The following is an 18,032-nucleotide window of genomic DNA, read 5'->3' on the forward strand; positions in this document are numbered from 1 at the left end:
GATATGACCAGCTTGTCATCACCCCACTCTGATCCAAGTTCTTTAAATGTTCAAGCCAAAACAAGAAAAAAGGGATTCACCATGTCTCCTTTTGTGGCTGTATGCTCTTGTTAACTCCTTTGCAGCCTCGTATCAGCCGTGCAGCTAGTTCTCCTGTCATCGTGTCATGAATGAGAGATTTAGCAGAGGGTCTTGCTGAACAGAACAGAGCCTCACATGGTTCCCTAACCTTGTGGCTCTCCCTCTGTTCTTCTTTCCCTGTCTTTTTTCAAGGGAAGTGTGCGAGTGCAAACCCTACGAAATTGAGACTGCCTGCCTCAGTGATCCGACCGACAAGGCCTTTTCAGTGTGTCATGCTGGTTTAGTAGTAGTAGTAGTGTGGAGGCTGATAAGTGATATAAGAAACAGTTCCCCGAAATAACCAAATGACACAGGTGTAAACTGTGTGGGTGTGGATGTGTTCATCCAACCCCATCGCGGAGCCATGCTGCATTGCTGGTTGTGGTATAAGCATGCTTGTCTGTCAGTCCTAAACGGTATCAGTGGCGTGTGATATGCCATGCCCCCTTCCCCCCCAACCTCCCCAGATGGCATAGTCAGTGTGTCATCCTTAATCCCCATTCACATGCTTCAGTCATCTGCACATTATGCCTCTCTTTAGTTTTTTTGCTTTTCAATCTCTCCTCCCCCCTTTCTCTCTTTTTCTTTCCCACTTTACCCATGTGCCTTCTCCTGTATGTTTTATTCATCTACACATACAGTACAGCTTTAAAAGTCATAAAAAAGTTAAATGAGAGGAGCTTGGGTTTCGACGCGACCACATGTTCACCAGAATGCAACTACTGTGACTCTTAGAGGAGACGAAAGAAGCAGCTGACTGGCATTTGCATATAACAGATTTTACAAGACAATTCTGCAATTAAAGCAATGTGGCCTTTACTCTGTTCTCTGTTTATGTGGAGTTCTTTTTCCACCACAAACACAATGAATTCCATCTAGAAACACATTGCGAGTACTGCTGAATATCACAACATCTACTGTATGACATTTGACGGCTGCTTTGTCCTCAACATTCTCTGGGGATGTGCTGTGCTGATTCTTAGCTGTGCCTAAAGTGAAAGTGAGGTTTGAAGACCTTGACATGACATCCGACATCAGCAGTTGAAGTTGTAAGAATGTGTGTTCAATGTCCTAGATCAGGAACTGAAGAATGAGATGATACAACCTGCTGGATGATTAACATCTCCTGTGGCTATTTGAGAAATTATCAGTCATTATCTTGGGAATCACAGAGCTATACACTTATTTAATTGTGAATGAATGAATGCCCCACTGCACCAAATAACCCCTTGTGTCATTTACCTTTGGCGCAGCTATAGGATCCAGTTTATTTTACAGTATGTCAAATGCTTGACCAAATTGTCACTCAATAGTCTAACTGTAACAGTTTGATCATTGCCAGTTTTATTGGGATCTTAGCCACAAGTGCTGTCTTTGCTCTCCTTGAAACCAGCTGCTCTGACAGGATGTTTACACTCAGCAGACAGTGCTATTGAACATTTCCCTGCTGACACATGCAATTGGTGCCTCACAGTGACACTCGAAAGCAAACGTGGATAGCATATTGATTAAAAGTAAAAGAAGACAGTTGCTCGGAATCAGTAAGAGGATGGGTGTTCTGTGTACTTCCACATTTAGTCAGACGAGAAGCGTGCAATTTGGTTTCGTTTGACTTTTTCTTATGCTTGGAGGACCAATTAATTGCCCAATTTAATCTTGTATTTCTCTTAGTGAAAACAAAAGAGTCCACCAAAAACGATATAAAAGTCCATTCACCATGCAATTGTATTTCGTTCATTTGTTCCTATAATTGATCCCAGCACATTTATTTTAACATGTTAACAAACACAAGTAGATTAAATAGTATCATACTATTTTCACTTTAAAAACATTATTATTCAGTTGCGAGCAGTTTAAAAGACATGTAATGCAACTCTAATGGGAGCCAGATGAGTTGCTAGAGAGACTCAATATGTCTTGAGAGCACTATACCCTTTTTTCTTCACTAAAGCCACATGTCCTCATTGCAACTAGTAGTTTGTGGATAGCTTTACCCCTCACTTCTTTACTGCTGACAAGACTGGAAAATAGGGATGAATGAAGATTCCGCTAACAGAGGGGCATTGTTTGCTAGCATCATGCAGCCCTGTGTCCATCTGTGTGTGTGTGTGTGTGTGTGTGTGTGTGTGTGTGTGTGTGTGTGTGTGTGTGTGTGTGTCTCTGTGTGTCTGTGTGTGTGTGTCTCTGTGTGTCTGTGTGTGTGTGTGTGTGTGTGTGTGTGTGTGTGTGTGTGTGTGTGTCTCTGTGTGTGTGTGTGTGTGTGTGTGTGTGTGTGTGTGTGTGTGTGTGTGTCTTTATGGGGAGTGGGTTACTGCCCTACAAGGGTTTGATTAGAGATTATAACGAGATCATGACCACCCTCTGTGGTCACTTAAACATTGAATGGGAAAATATATTTAACCAGGAGGTCCCTTGAGATTAAAATCTCTTTTTCGAGGGAGAACTGGCCAAGAAAGCACACCATACAGGAACAAGTTTACAAAATTGGTGACTAAAACATAATAAATAACAGACAAGAGATAACAGATAAATATTATAAAATCCGAGCTTTGAACTCTCCCAGGGAGACCAGACCAGATAATTAAACTGTAGTGTGTTCTGGAGGTTATTCCATGATCAGGGCGCAAAATAAGAGAAAGCTGTTTTGCCAAGTTCCACGCTAGTCCTGGGTCCCTGGTAAAGCAACCATCTAGTGGAATGAAAATCATAACAGCCGTTGGTGAGTGACATGAGATTGCCTAGTTAAATAACACAAGGAAACGTGGCAACATCAGCATAGTCTGTGAATCTTCCCGAAATATCTCCTGGTCAAGTTGTCCTTCTAATCGTTCAGTGTGTCGTTGTTTTAGACATGGTTCCAGTGACAAAATTACACATTTTGGTTTTGAGACCGTGTCCGAAGGAGAGAAAGCAGAAAGAGGTAGGCTGAGGGCTAATGTTATCATTTATATGTGTCGTTTTATCTGGTGTCTAGCATTTACCCACCTTTTTTCTACCACTGCATCCCGAGTCCTGACTAAATTCCCGAACTAGCCCCCCCTTACAGTATAATTACCAACTTAAAATCACTCATCTGCTCTCCATCGTAGTAGCTGATATCTGGGGAACTCTCAGCTGCAATAAAGCTGCATTGCATCACCCAGTTACACATTGATGGTAATGGGTTGAATTACCTGCTACCCATTATGTTATGCTTCACCAGTCATTGCTTTATCAACAGCAGTATCTCCAATTAGCCTATCACATCTCCAAAAGTGTGAATTGTTTCTGAACCGTGTCTTAGGAGTCAATGACGGAGAAGGTGCAACATGACCTATAAACTTTCTTGTTTCTGTATGGCTACCAGCTGTTGGCACTATATGAGTCACTTCACTGCTACTCAGCCCACCCACTCAATGCTCCCTTGATTAATGAAGCCCTATTGTGGAAAACAATGGAGGAGTGATAATATGTAGGTGGTATGTGAGATGAACATGTTTGGTACTCAGAGAGAGAGAGAGAGAGAGAGAGAGAGAGAGAGAGAGAGAGAGAGAGAGAGAGAGAGAGAGAGAGAGAGAGAGAGAGAGAGAGAGAGAGAGAGAGAGAGAGAGAGAGAGAGAGAGAGAGAGAGAGAGAGAGAGGATAGAAACACAGGTTTCATTCATCAAAGAGCCTCTCATTAGCACTTTCCTCTTCTTCACTGATCCACAGGCAGATCCACTAGTTAAAGGGTCTTTGGCACATTTGCTGTACCTGTGCCACTTGTTCACTCACACTTTCCTGGAAATATCCGTTATTCAAAGTGGATGGTACCGGGAAGTCTTCAAAGATGTGCTATTTAATATTCTGCATGGGAATCACAATGTGAAATAATCACAGCATTGATTAAGTGATTGTGAAATCAAAGCAGTGATGGCGGATTTATTTATAGCGTGCATTAATCACCGCACCAGATGAATGGTAAACTATTAATCACACCCTTTTATAGATTCTGACAAAACTCCATCTCCAGTGATTATGATGGCTGATGATTTGATAATGGGCATCTGTCAAAATATGTGACACGCTCTAGTGTTTTAGTCCACATGTAGGCATATTCAGACTTTTCTTTCTAAAAATGAGAATACATTTCCGCGTTGTTGAAAATCAATGACACACTCGCTAGTCAACTAACACAGCTTGTTTTGTGAGTCTGCTAACAATGCAAAGTAGTGTTTAACTAGGTAGCAGTAAAGTAGTTAACTAGATAGCAGTGGGGATTACTCACCGAATCCATTGCGCTGCAGGATTTTGGCTTGACTAGCGAGTTTGTGTTGTGATTTTCAACAAAGTTTAAATGTATTTCCGTGTTTCAAAATAAAAGTCTGAAAATGTTGATTGGTTGCCGACATGTGGACCACAATACTAGACCTTGTCACATATAGAGTGTACAAAGCATATGACAGGGTCTGGACAGGGCATAGATAAGAGCAACGCATCCGGGTACTTTGCCCTCCCGTCATGACCACGCCGCTTTTTGGGTGGTAGAAGTGGTAGAAGTTGACTGGCGGTCAATGCAAATTTCTGGTCTTTGCTATTTTAATCCGATAAAATAAGAAAAAACGTATTGCTTTTTAGATATTAGGATCCCAAATCCGGCCAGTTAGGCAAACTATTATATAGTGTCGTTGCCGATCAATGATCGTATAGTATTATATAGTAAATAGTAGAAATTGGAAGGCTAACTAGGTAATTAGCTCGCCAGTGTTTTGCAGTTGGCGCGGTTGACCACAGATGCGTGGTGAACCGTGTGTTAGAAAAGATGAGATCTCAGACTGGCTTACCTGTACGTCAATCAAGTGGCAAATGCCATAGTGAGGATGAATGATAGGCTAACTTTTTATTTTTTTTCAATGCCATGCAATCTACTCACACTACCTTTGGGATCGACCGGTCGATTGCGATCGACGTATTGGGCACCCCGTACATGCGCTAATCCAGCCAACAACAACAACAATGGTGCCTTACAGGGTTGTAGCAGCAGTTCTACCTCGTCGTCAGTCCACACAAATGTTTCCTTTCCAACTCTGTTTGTATTTTCCGCCATTGTTCATCGCACGTTTTTGGATCATGCTCCATTCTTCTTCTGTATTTTTGGTGTAATTTGTGGCAGCGTTACAGCATTTTCAGTGGTTTCGTTTGGACGCACATCATTTTCTTGAGACGACTTCGTGTTTACGGAAAACCTTCTGTCTCTGTGTGGATGTGGCCTAATACCCCTCATCTGACTTTGCTAACTAACTGTAGGTATTTAGTGAATGTAAAACTGTTGGTTATGATATCGAGTGGGTTCTTCATCGCTTCAATTGTTGTCCTATGCCAAAAACCGGAAAACATTTTTTTTACAACAAGACTTGTTTGGCTCAATTGCAAGGTTTCACAATTCCCGACATGAGGACACTCTCATGAAACAGTGTCACAAATACCGGAGAAACTCGCTCTGAATGAAAACACATGCAAAACAGCTGCTAGTAGCTAGTAGCTAATAAGGAACATCGCTATGAACATTTAACTGCATGTTTAGCACATCGCAACACGCTGATGGAACAACAACATGCTAAAAACACATAACTACACATAATTAGAAACAAAAAAACATTTAAAAGAAGCTTTTTGGTTATTTGCGAGACTTCAGAATTGCCGACATGCAAACTGTTTCACCAGACCATGTCATTCAAACAGCAAACATACTGTATGATTCATGGAATATTCTTTGGTGCAGAGTCACCATGTCAGGAAGACAAAACATTTTTTAAAGTTCTCCCAACTTCTGCAGTGATTCAACTATGGTTTTATAAATGCGTGTTATTGCTTTTGTTAAAAATAAATAAAAAAATGAACAAAATAATTTCAAAACAGAGAGACATTTATTATTCTAAACTAAATGATGTGATTACACTATGCCAAAACAGACAAACTGAAACTGCAACCCTAAAGTTGTGCTCTAGATTTACCAGCAGGCCACTTGACAAACACAAACAGGATTTGTCAACCTCGGAGAGAGGCGTCTCGACTGCCAGCATTAGCGGTGACAACACTGTCACTCCTGATGCCACACTGCTAAATGGAGATAAGATCCATTACCCAGATTGCTTGTGACCTTGTCATTGGGCTGTGGGCTGGGGGGCACAAAGCAGGAGTGATATGCATTACCGCCCACACCCCCTCTCCTCCTTCCACTACATCAGATCAAGCTCGTCAGCACTGCTCAGCATTGTTCAGGCATCACTTTCAGGGGTTTCAATGGCCAAAGATTTGACAAGTCATTATATAACACATTATGCATTTATCAAGGTCATTTCCGGCCATGGTTCTTTGAATAGAATCGGCCCATTTAAGATATATATACAGTAAATACAGCAGGCTCATATTAGGCTCACTTGCTGCTATAAGTTAACTTACTTAACTACTGTAACTACTGTACTGTATTGGTTTGCCATTTTGCTATGTGTGTGATTGCTGGTCAAATCTCTTCATTTATCGAATTCAAAGTTTCCATTTGTTATTATTGGTGTCAGTTACTTGTGTCTGTTGTCACTGTGAATTGAGTTGTTTCAGGCACTGATGACAGCAGTAGATGTCAACCGTCCCCCTGTACTCTACATCTGTCCGGAAACTATCCCGCCTCTTGGCAGGAAACACAGTATCCTCTCTCTGACTCACACTCAGGGTATCTGTATCAAGCTGTGAAACTGGAATCAAATTTTAGGCATTTGAGGCAATGTAAAAAAATATGCTGTTCTAATGTACAGCACTTCTAGCTGCATTCTTATGTATGAAAGGTGCTATATAAATAACGCTTATTATTATTATTATTATTATTATTATTATTATTATTATTATTATTATTACTAGGAATTGTTTCTCGGTAGTGATGGAATGTACACTTGTGTTGTGGAAGCACTCTAAAGTGACTCAGGTGGGCAAAAATCCACCTGACTATGGACCTCTCTACAAGAGGTCTGAAGCACCTGCTCATTTATGAGGGTTAATTCTCATATGAGGCTACTGTAATCGACCTGATGTCATTGCCCATGCGGATGCATGTTCTGATTGTTTATGCCTTACAAAATGAATTACGACTTGCATAGCAGTTAGGCAGTATTAGGCATTAACTTAACCAATTGAGTGGTTAAGGTTAGAGTAAGTTGAAAGAAAGGCATTAGCAAATATCAGCATAAGTAATACGAATTAGAAAGAATTAGCACCGATTTAAACCAGCGACGTTCGGGTTACAAGTCGGGTAATTCATTTCTGAATTGTTCATTGGCTGCCTATCTACTACAACAGATTGCTTGCTCAAACAGGGTTGTCAGTGTGGCAACCACCTGTGGTCTTATTTGCCCTATCTGTCGGGCGAATGCAGGCTAAGATTACTTTAGCACATGCATCCACACATGCCTTTAGAGCTTTATATGTGTGCACTATGCATGGCTCCCACTATCTCTCTTAACACCTTGGGGTCATATCAGCACCGTACCAAACGAACGGTGCCAGTCTCAGTTTAGATTATGGATGCTTATTACGTTCTCCTGGTTGTCACTCAGATTAAACCAATATGTCCCTGGGCAGATGCTTATCATGGCACATGGACAAGATCATCTCATGGAAAGAGGAGTGGTCAGTTTCGCTAGCACACTCACACACACATACACACATACAATAATATTCATTCCATAGCCTAAAGTACATTTGGATTTCACGTACATTGGGATTTCAGTACAACTTCTATGTGGAAATATTGAAAAATAAAAAAGTGTCGTTCATGTGAAGCACCGTTGCCTATGGTAGTTGGAGAATTCAAAGAAAAACCAGAAACAGCACAATTCCATGTTTGTTTCAGTACACAATACAGCAGGGACTGTGTGATCATCTAATTATGTGTATTGTGTATTTAGCATGTTGATGTTCTATCACCATGTTGTGATGTGCTAAACATGCAGTTACATGTTCGCAGCGATGTTCCTTTTTAGCGCTAGGATACTCTTTTGCATGTGTTTTGCATGAGCAAATATCCAGAGCGCATTTCTCCACTATTTGGTTTGAGGTGCACCAACATTCAAAGAAGCATATCTTCTTCAACTATTTTCAGATGTCAATGTATGACGCATCATTTGAAAGCTCACAAATCTGCACTTTCATAATCTGGAAAAAAATAATATTACAAATATATGCCGTACTTAACCACACCCTGTCACATATCTCCAACCCCATCCCTCAGTTTGTGGTGTGGCTAACATTTTGTTTCGATTCAAATGACGGATTGTGGCTTTAAAAGTATTTCTGTAAACACAGCACTAGATAGTGTTAAGAGTGGGGAGATAGAATGAGGAGAATAGTTACATGCATGTGTTTGTCTTCCATTTGACTACAACCGATATTAACACACAAACACACAAACACACGCACGCACACAGGGGATTGGGCCTCTAGCCTTGTTTCCATGGATGTTGAACAATTCCCCAGTGTTTGTAGGTCAGTCTCAGACTGAGATAACATTGTGCTTAGCGTCATCGTTCGGAGAAACACTCAACATAAAAGGGAAAACTGGCATGGAGAACATATCGTGGGAATAACCCTTTGTATGTGTGTGTGTGCATGTTTATGTGCGTATGTGCATGCATGTATGTGTGTATGCTTGCGTGCCTGTGTGTGTACACATGCAAGTGTGTATGATTATCATGCTGTGCATGCGGGTGTGTGAGCATTTCAGTGTGCAAGTTTTTACCTAGTTCTGCTATTTTGTGTGAAAGCCTGTATCTTTGTATGTCATTGCTTTGGCAGGCATGTGTGTGTGTGTGTGTGTGTGTGTGTGTGTGTGTGTGTGTGTGTGTGTGTGTGTGTGTGTGTGTGCATGTCTGTATGTGTATGTGTGTTTGTATGAATGCATTTGCACCTACAGTAAGTACAGTGGCTTCAGAAGTGATACAAGTAAAAATACATTAAACAAGCTGCAGAATGTTCGGTCCTAGGATTTGAGCGGTCCTCCAGAGTATGGGAAAATACTTAGGGAGTTTCTGCTGCCAGACAGATGGGACATGGGCAGACTGTGTTGTGTTGGTTTCCTCACATAGCAGATATCACCGTCTGAATTATTATTTTGTTTTAAATTCAAGTTTTAAGTGGAATGTTCATCGCCACCCATACAGTATACGATGTGATATGTTTTATGGCTATTCTTTTACTGCACCATCTGGGATTTCACAACACTTAGAAAGAGTATGATAAGACTGTCATAACTCTTGTTAGATCTTACTGATTGTCTAGCAACATTTATGCTTCTGTCACTCAGACACACACATGACACAGACCCACACACACACACACACACACACACACACACATACTCTATTCTCAGGTCACTCAGACACACACATTCTGTTCCTTCCAGGTCAGCCTGCTCTTCAGGGGTAGCAATAACGCCACAATATGCAGCAATCACGCCACAATATACAGACTCGAGAGGTTGTTATCTTAAAGACCTTGGGGGTTAGGCGCCAGGGCACAGACAGAGGGTGGTCAAGAGTATTTAAGCCTGTCTGTATGTCATAATGATGTCGTTGAATGTCGTGGAATGGTCGTGGAATGCCGGATGCTGTGGTACTGTGCTGAATGAACCATTCGCTGACTGTCTTAATAAATCAAGTACAGAGATTCCGACCCGTGTTGAACATTCTATTTTCTTGTCAAATCGCGTATGCTGCGCACCTGATCTATTCTGAGATGACACAACGCATTTAAGATCACGAAATCCTCAATAGATTGATCCATTACATCTAATTACCGACAAGAACAGGGGTGCACATAACTTTTTGGGGCCAGTGCTCAGAGGAGCACCTAGGGATGCTGCTTGGTGCTCCCCGAGCTCGCGAGTCACGACCCGTCCCACAGGATGGATGAAAAAGGGATACATGGATAACTTATATTAGCAAAACGACATTTATTCATAAATAAAGATGAACGAACAAATGATTGTGTGCAAAACAAAAGAAACAAATGCAAAATCAAATGACTGCTCTTTAAGCATGAAAGTCTGTCAGACTCCTTTAAACACAATGAAATCAACTGACATCTCTTTAAGCACTAACTGAATGTCTGTTCTTTAAACACAATGAAATCAACTGACATCTCTTTAAGCACTAACTGAATGTCTGTTCTTTAAACACAATGAAATCAACTGACATCTCTTTAAGCACTGCTCTGTTCTGTAAACACTGAAATCAACTTTTCAACAAAAAGTTACAGCCTAAGCATTTATTTATGCTACAAGCTTAATCGTCATCATCACTGCTCTCTTGACTGCTCTCTGATTTGCGTTCTCACAGCCCTTTATGTAAACAAAGTAACATATGCAATCGAAGCAACAGACGTGGTAGTTGATTGGTCAGAAAAATAGAAAATTGCCAGTTCGTCCCGCTCTTACCCAGATGAACACGCATGCGCTGTTGTTTTCCTATGGACAGCCTCGATGTGTCGTTTCTAATCGGAGCGAAACCACCCTTTTCAAGCGGAGCATGCGTTGGTTGTTTGCTCCGGGAGCGACTTCAAATGCGCGTTCTCACAACTCCAAACGACGCAGAGCAAAGCACATTTGATCCTAAACTCTGATTCTAAGTGAAGCAAATGTTCTAGTGAGAACACACCCTAAGAGTGATGGCTAGTTAGATTAACTAACAATAACAAGCTTGAATGAATTAGCTTTGCAATAGGGAACATATTCAAACCTGCAGACTTTTGTTTTACTTCTGTCTGGAAACTGAGTTTATTTTTAGGCCAAAGAACACTTCAGATAACACTGGGTCCATTCCATGCTTGCTTCTCTGCGTCAGTATTGTGACTGGAAATAGAGGATTTGGCTCATTTGCTAAACAAGCTTTAACAAGACTGTATGTCTCACTCTCTCATGATCTATGTGCTCTTTATCCTTTCCATATGCTATTTTCGTTTGCAGGGTTTAAGATGAAAATATGTACGTGAAAATGAAAGACTGTAATTAGAGTGTCTTCTCCTTATTGTTAGATCGCTCTCTGCATGTATTGCCAGATACATTTAGGGGGGGGGGGGGGGGGTGTAGCTTTGCCATTGGTGCATGCATGGTCACCCAGTCACCTGTTCTCTCAGAAACAAAGCATACATGGTGTTGTGATGTGGTGCGATCTTGTTATCCATCAATCAGCTGTCTAATGAAATTAGTCTAGTATGAAATGAAAACCTCAACGTTTGTAATATGGCCTTGCACTATGATACTGTATGTTGCATTTGGGGTTTTTATCATTTTGAAATATAGTAATGTATTTTCTCTCTCTCTCTTTCTCTCTCCCTCCCACCACCCCCCTGTTTCCCATTTATAGCAGCAGATGGTGAGGATCCAACATCAGCAGGTGGGGTATTTCTACACATATGTAGACACACACACACACACAGACACTACTCTGTAGATTTTGTGAGCATATCCCACACATCTCATTTCACATTGACTCTTCTGTGGTTCCTGCATTGGTCGATCATGCCTGGTCAGCAGTCAGATAGTTTGACTGATCTCCAAGCGTCTCAGCAGACTCCCTTTTCTTTGATCTTCTCTGTTCACTTTTTACCTTCTCATTCTGGACATGCTTACATCATCAACACACTTAGTATCTCTCTCAGAATCGTGATGATCTCCCTAGTAGGCAAATGTTAGTTATGTTGATGGACAACAAAGATTCCCCAGGTTAAAGAGCTTAAATTACCCTCCTAAATAATTACACGTGTATCTGGTAAAAGTAAAGATTTGCAGAGGGATTTCTTATTTTGCAGAAATTCCAGTCTGTTTCCTTCACATAGGCTATTCCTCTTTTGGCAACCCTAGTGTTTAACTCATTCCCTCTCAAACTCTTATTTGGAAGTAATTATAAATCAGGACACTTAGTGGAAAATGTCCATATCTTGCATGTTATGGCTTAGCTCAAAGCATAGCTTAGTAAAGTACAACACACCTCCATAAGCATCACTGTGAACACATCCCCAGTCTTCTCCAAGGAGTAGGCTGGCTGATGATATTTGATGCACTTAGCATTAGCATACCATGCACGGCAGGGTAAAGATCGTTTTACATTAACATAAAAGCTCCTCATTGCAGCAGCTGCTTGAGAAAGAATGTTTGGTAATCACATGCAATTTCCAGTTATTACTTTTTCAAGATGCATAGTGGCTTTTTGAAGAACAATCATGAAAGTAAACAAGACTCCATAAAAAAAAAAAATCCATATTTTTTTCTTGCACTGACTCAATGGAATCAATGATGTTCACTTTTCATACAGTGACTTACTTTCGGAGATGCAAAAACCTCATCCCAACTCGAAGGGACATTAAACTCCAAAATATTTTTGTTAATATAAATTATAATAATATTATTTGAGACTTCAAAGGTACTCTAATGTCAATATGAGTCTATGTATCATGCCATCTGTTGTGTATGCAGCTAATGTATGCAGCTAATGTCTCAACCCGAATGAATGAGATAGATGAATAGATTAATTTGCAGTGGACACATACAGTAAAGCCTAAAGGCATATTCATGTTATACAATTGTATACTGCTGGAGGAGCTTCTTTATTGAAATGTTGCCAACAACCTGTATAGGTAACTGCCCTCCCAAGAAACAGCCTTGATATGTCTATTGATTACATTCCCTGCTCCACTCTGTGGTTCAACAGTTACACAATTTAAAGGATCAATATAGTTTTTATATGTTTGTTATCCTCTAATATACAGCATAGTGTGATCCTTAACTTTAATATATTTCTTAATTTGACTTGATCTTTTCAGGGATAAAGTTGAGTTTTGTTTTTATTTCATGGCAAAATGCGTGCATTCTAGCGTGGTCATATCACGTCCCACCTGAACGTGCAGGTCCTGTACATCCACGCACACATCCTTGCGGACACACACACACAGGCACAGGCACAGACACACACACACACACACACACACACACACACACACACACACACACACACCCTCTCACACACACACACACACACACACACACTCGAATCTAGATGAATGTAAGATCCGTGGAACTTGTCATCATTACTTTCGACTGAAAGCTGTTGCTTCTGACATCCTCCAGACTTTTTCCCCTATAGGGAGAATGATATGGGAGCACTGTACACTATGGTGAGGTGTAAACAACATATCTTTATTCATACATTATTCAACAGAAGGTATAATAGTTTGCTGTCACAGTACCCGAACCGGGACACATATGCATATAGTATACACACACATACACATTTATCACAGGCGAGGTTAGCACACCATCATGCCAATATCCCGCGAGAACTAGTTATAATTGTGTTTACATATTCTAACAGGGAAGATTTCACTACTTGTAAAACAAAATAGATAATAATAATAATAATAATAATAATGATGATGATAATAATAATAATAATAAACAGAGGCAATGTTAATTTTCTGGCTCCATAATGATTTTGTTATTTAAAAGTTGAATATGTGGTTATTAACAAATGGTAGCTCCTCTCCCACATGAAAGTAATCATTTACAATTTCATCATGAACATCATGAAGTTGTATTACTTTTCTACATTTGTAAGCCTGTATTGTCTGTTGCTCTTTGTTGGCTGCTGTGGGGTGTAAGCCCAATACAAATTTCCCAGTGATGGGACAATAAAGTGACTCTTGACTCTTGACTTGACTTGATATGAAATGGACATTACTTTCAATTACTGTTATACCCCTTTGCTCTATATTGCTTTTTAATTAATAATGAATTTTAATGAATGTATTTTTTAATATGTGGTAAAGGAGCATTCGTTTTTTCTCATGGGGGCCTTATTAGTCATTAGAAAATTGTGTAATACATTAATAATATATCCTCATCTCTCTTCATAAATGGGAAATGGTGTTGCAGGTTTAATGGGCATTGGTGTGCCATTATGTAACAAAAGACTGAACTGATTAAAGTAGCACTTAAATATAGGGCATGCGGAAAATTCCTGTGCTCAGCGTCCTTAGACCGTAGTCCACTCAGACTGTGACATGTTAAAAGCTCTTGGGTTATTTCAGTGTGAGACTTTGCACTAGTTGAGCTATTTAGAGTATGCATAATGGTGCTCCTAAAGTAGCCAATTCCATTATCTTTCAATCTGTATAGACTCCTAAACCGAGAGTTATGTTTGAAAAAGGGCTAGCTTTCTAGCTAGCAGTAGCAAGAACAACTTGGCACAGCTGTGCTCAGTCTTGTTATTAGTTCAAATGTTGGGGTAAACCCTCAGTATATTGTCTCATAATCACTGTATAATCTGCCTCCTAGACTCTCCTACAGTACACTAGTTAAAGGATAATTTGAACATATTGCTACACAACACATCTTGCACGTGTAATTATGTCAGATTAATTTCTAATGCATGAAGTGTGAGAAGCAGTGCTGACATATGATGCTCTGAATATTTATTATTAATCGGCCCTGTTAAGAAAGGACCAGTAGCCATGTTTGTGCGCGGCACAGAGGAATCAGCTGCTGGACCATAATATGTTGTTAGCTCTTTATTAGATCAAGTCACTTGTAACGAATCACATTCCCCTGTTCATATTGGATAAAACGGAAAGGAACCATCATGACCTTTTGAATGCCTCTAAGCGTCTCTTTGTTGTGGCTTCTCTTCCTGTTCTTTTTTTCTTCTTGCAAAATGTGCTTGACAGACAGACCTACATGGAGTCATTTGAGATTGTCTGGTTCACTAAACTACCGGCACGGTTTTCATTACATTCCATTACCAGTTTAGCTAACATGACTACTGAAGTGTAGCTTCACAGAAGCCCCATGGGAAATCTAGAACAGATCAAACTTGTTTTTCAAGTATCCCTTTACAGTATCCCTACAGTGTCAGTACTTACATAAATAAGCAATATTAAAAAAAATAGTTTTATCATTATTATTATAATCAAGTTATAATCGAGTTGTATTTAGCCTATATAGCACATTGCATTGAATGTACCGGTAACCAAGTGCTGAACAGTATTAAGTAAACCACAATACATTTGTGGGTGTCCGCGTCATCGTTATCGGAAAACGCACCCAATCGCCGACCACACGACTCTAAAACACCCTCCCAGCGTTATCGCCTCGTCACCGCCTCAGCTCACGAATTCACGAATTTGAGTCGTGTAGCCATGAGGTGCAAACGATATCAGATCATCGCCGTTTCAGCCAAATCCGGCGCCGTGTAGCCTATGCCTTAGTCTCTGCCTAGCCTCGCCTCTGTTCAGGGTTCCCGCGCTGGTCTTAATAAGCCTTAAAGTGTAAAATCCAGCAATCAAATGTATAAGGCCTAAAAAGGTTTTAAAAAATAGTTAAGCGGTCTAAAAATGAGGTGCTAGGTCTTAAAAATGAGATCCGGCAAGGAAATCAGTCCGACCACATCTATTTACGCAGAAATGAATCAAGCTGGAACCCAAAAAAATGCCAATTTGCTTCCTTTTTGGTCTGTATGGCAGTGAAATCCCTAATTTCATCACCTCGGGGATGACAAAAAGCTATCATATGGTGTCGCGAATAGGTCAAAAACCTGGCATTGCCAAATGTCAATGCGTCTGATCCATTTTGTCATGGTGGGGTACAAGGACACGTACAAATAGAAAGGTAGAAGCACAGAACGACTAAAAGCCTGGGTGGATGTATCATGCTCAGAGTGCATGCAGTAACTTGGTGGTTCCATGCCCGTTTCTATCAGAGTTGACTGGGTAGGGTGGGTGCAGTGACCATGAGTGAACCAGTGAAACCATCACCATCGCTGAGGTAGCTGTTTAGTATAAAGGGATGTGACATAATCAGGCCATTGCTGGAACCTCTACCATCTTGCAGAGTATACATTTAGGGCTGAGGCTCTCAATTGGAAATTCACAATTAAGCACCCATGGGTACACCCAGAGACTGGGAAACAATTTACAGGACTAAAGGTGCATAGTGGATGTTAAATGGTGTTTGAATACTTATCTATGATCTATTTTACATTTCTGGCATGACTGCCATTGTGGGGTCATGACTGCACATCGGTTGCCTCCCCAGGCCAGACCTTCAGTAAGCACTAACCCACGGTGGTGTTTAAAACACATTTCAGGAACAGAATAGGGACCACTTTGGCTAATCGTTAATAGTTAATCAGTTATGCATATCAATGGACAAATACTGTACATACACAGCACGCATTTCTGTTTGCTACCTTGCTTATCTATTGGCCTGGATGTTCACCATTCCTCTTATTTAAGGTAGTTCAGGAAAGGGGATGCCTGTCTCCTGACTTATGGTTAGGAAAGGGGAAGGCTGTGGTGAGGAGAAGTAAGGAGTGGGGAATTGGGATGGCTGGGGGTTGGGGTGTGGTGGAAGGGCTCATTATGGGGACAGTTGGGGGTTGGGGTGTGGTGAAGTAAAAGATCCTGACGGGGGTTTTGCTGTCATCGCAAATTATTCTGCGGTTGTGATTATGGGGTCATCTACGCAATGATCAGTGATTTACACTGCCTCTGGGAATCCTCTTGACCCACTTCAGAAGCTTACCAAAATGTCTTAATCAAGTCCAAAGCATTCCTAAATGTATTTCCTCTGGAGTAACCCCACTCAAAAGACATAGGGTAATAATATTATTCAAAAGCTGCATTTTAATTAGGTACTTTATTTATGAATGTATTCATTGGTAGAAGACAGCTACATTTTTACAAAAGATGTTTCAGGTAAAAACATATAGTAGCTATGCTAGTCATATTCATGTCTTATACCACATAATATGATGTCTCTGTCATTGGATGAGAAAAATAATCTTGCATATCCAGCTCAGCACTGAAAATCCCTGTGATGTCTGCGCTAAAATACTGTTTTCAGCTTTAATGGTATACTAGATATTATCCCTGGTATGTATAATGGTAAATGAAATGTAAACAAACAATCTCCCAGCATTGGAATAAGGTAACATGCGTGAAAGCTGCCAAATAGGATTTAGGGGCTCAACTGTCCACGATACGCCGGAAATGTCAGCCCTTGGTGATTGATCTTTGAGGAAACAGAGGACGCTTTTCTGTGTTTAACCACTGGTCAGGTTTCCACCCACTGATTGATTGGGCTCACTTTGCAGCCCGAAAAGAAATCGCGACGCTCGCGCAGGGCCGTTACACTACCCGCATCAATCACGGCCCAAGGGCTAGCTTGTTCACCAGAAAACAACGGCTGACATTCACATGGCAAAGCCCTCAACCTCTCCACACACGCACGCACGCACACACACACACACACACACACACACACACACACACACACACACACACACACACACACACACACACACACACACCTATACACCCACACCCACACGCCCACGCCCACACACACACACACACACACACACACACACACACACACACACACACACACACACACACACACATACACACACACACACACACACACACACACACAGCACAACACAATAGAGAACAACCATGTAGGACAAAGCCTTTTTCAGCAGGGTGATGTCTCTGAGGGCACCAACCTAATATAGACCGTCTCTCTCTCTCTCTCTCTCTCTCTCTCTCTCTCTCTCTCTCTCTCTCTCTCTCTCTCTCTCTCTCTCTCTCTCTCTCTCTCTGCTCTGTGCAGGGATGCGTTCTCCATTAGTGAGGCTGTCGGTGGGCCTTTGTCGTGTTATAGATCTTCACATCAAAACAGCCCTGACACATGTCACCCGCTCTCCCTCAGAGAGCGAGGCCTCTGTGAAGGCTATTATACTTTCCTCTGTTCAACTAATTAACCACCAGTCTCATTATTACTGATACAGGGGTTCCTCACGGAATGGCTTGACTTTGATAGGGTTACCTCGTTTGCAATTCATATCCAAAGA

At 41.0% G+C, this 18,032-nt stretch overlaps 1 protein-coding gene across 1 annotated transcript in view; it reads left to right on the forward strand.

The window, feature by feature from the left end:
• Positions 1-18,032, forward strand: part of edil3a (EGF-like repeats and discoidin I-like domains 3a) — a gene marked incomplete at its 5' end in the record, with an annotated part of 111,471 nt that overhangs the window by 20,704 nt on the left and 72,735 nt on the right. The window contains one exon of the mRNA XM_080532563.1: positions 11,490-11,519. Coding sequence (XP_080388689.1) covers positions 11,490-11,519 — 30 coding nt within the window. The remainder of the gene's footprint in view (positions 1-11,489; positions 11,520-18,032) is intronic.

This window comes from Nansenia antarctica (genome assembly GCF_963989245.1).
Source record: "Nansenia antarctica genome assembly, chromosome: 5".
Classification (NCBI taxonomy): domain Eukaryota; kingdom Metazoa; phylum Chordata; class Actinopteri; order Argentiniformes; family Microstomatidae; genus Nansenia; species Nansenia antarctica.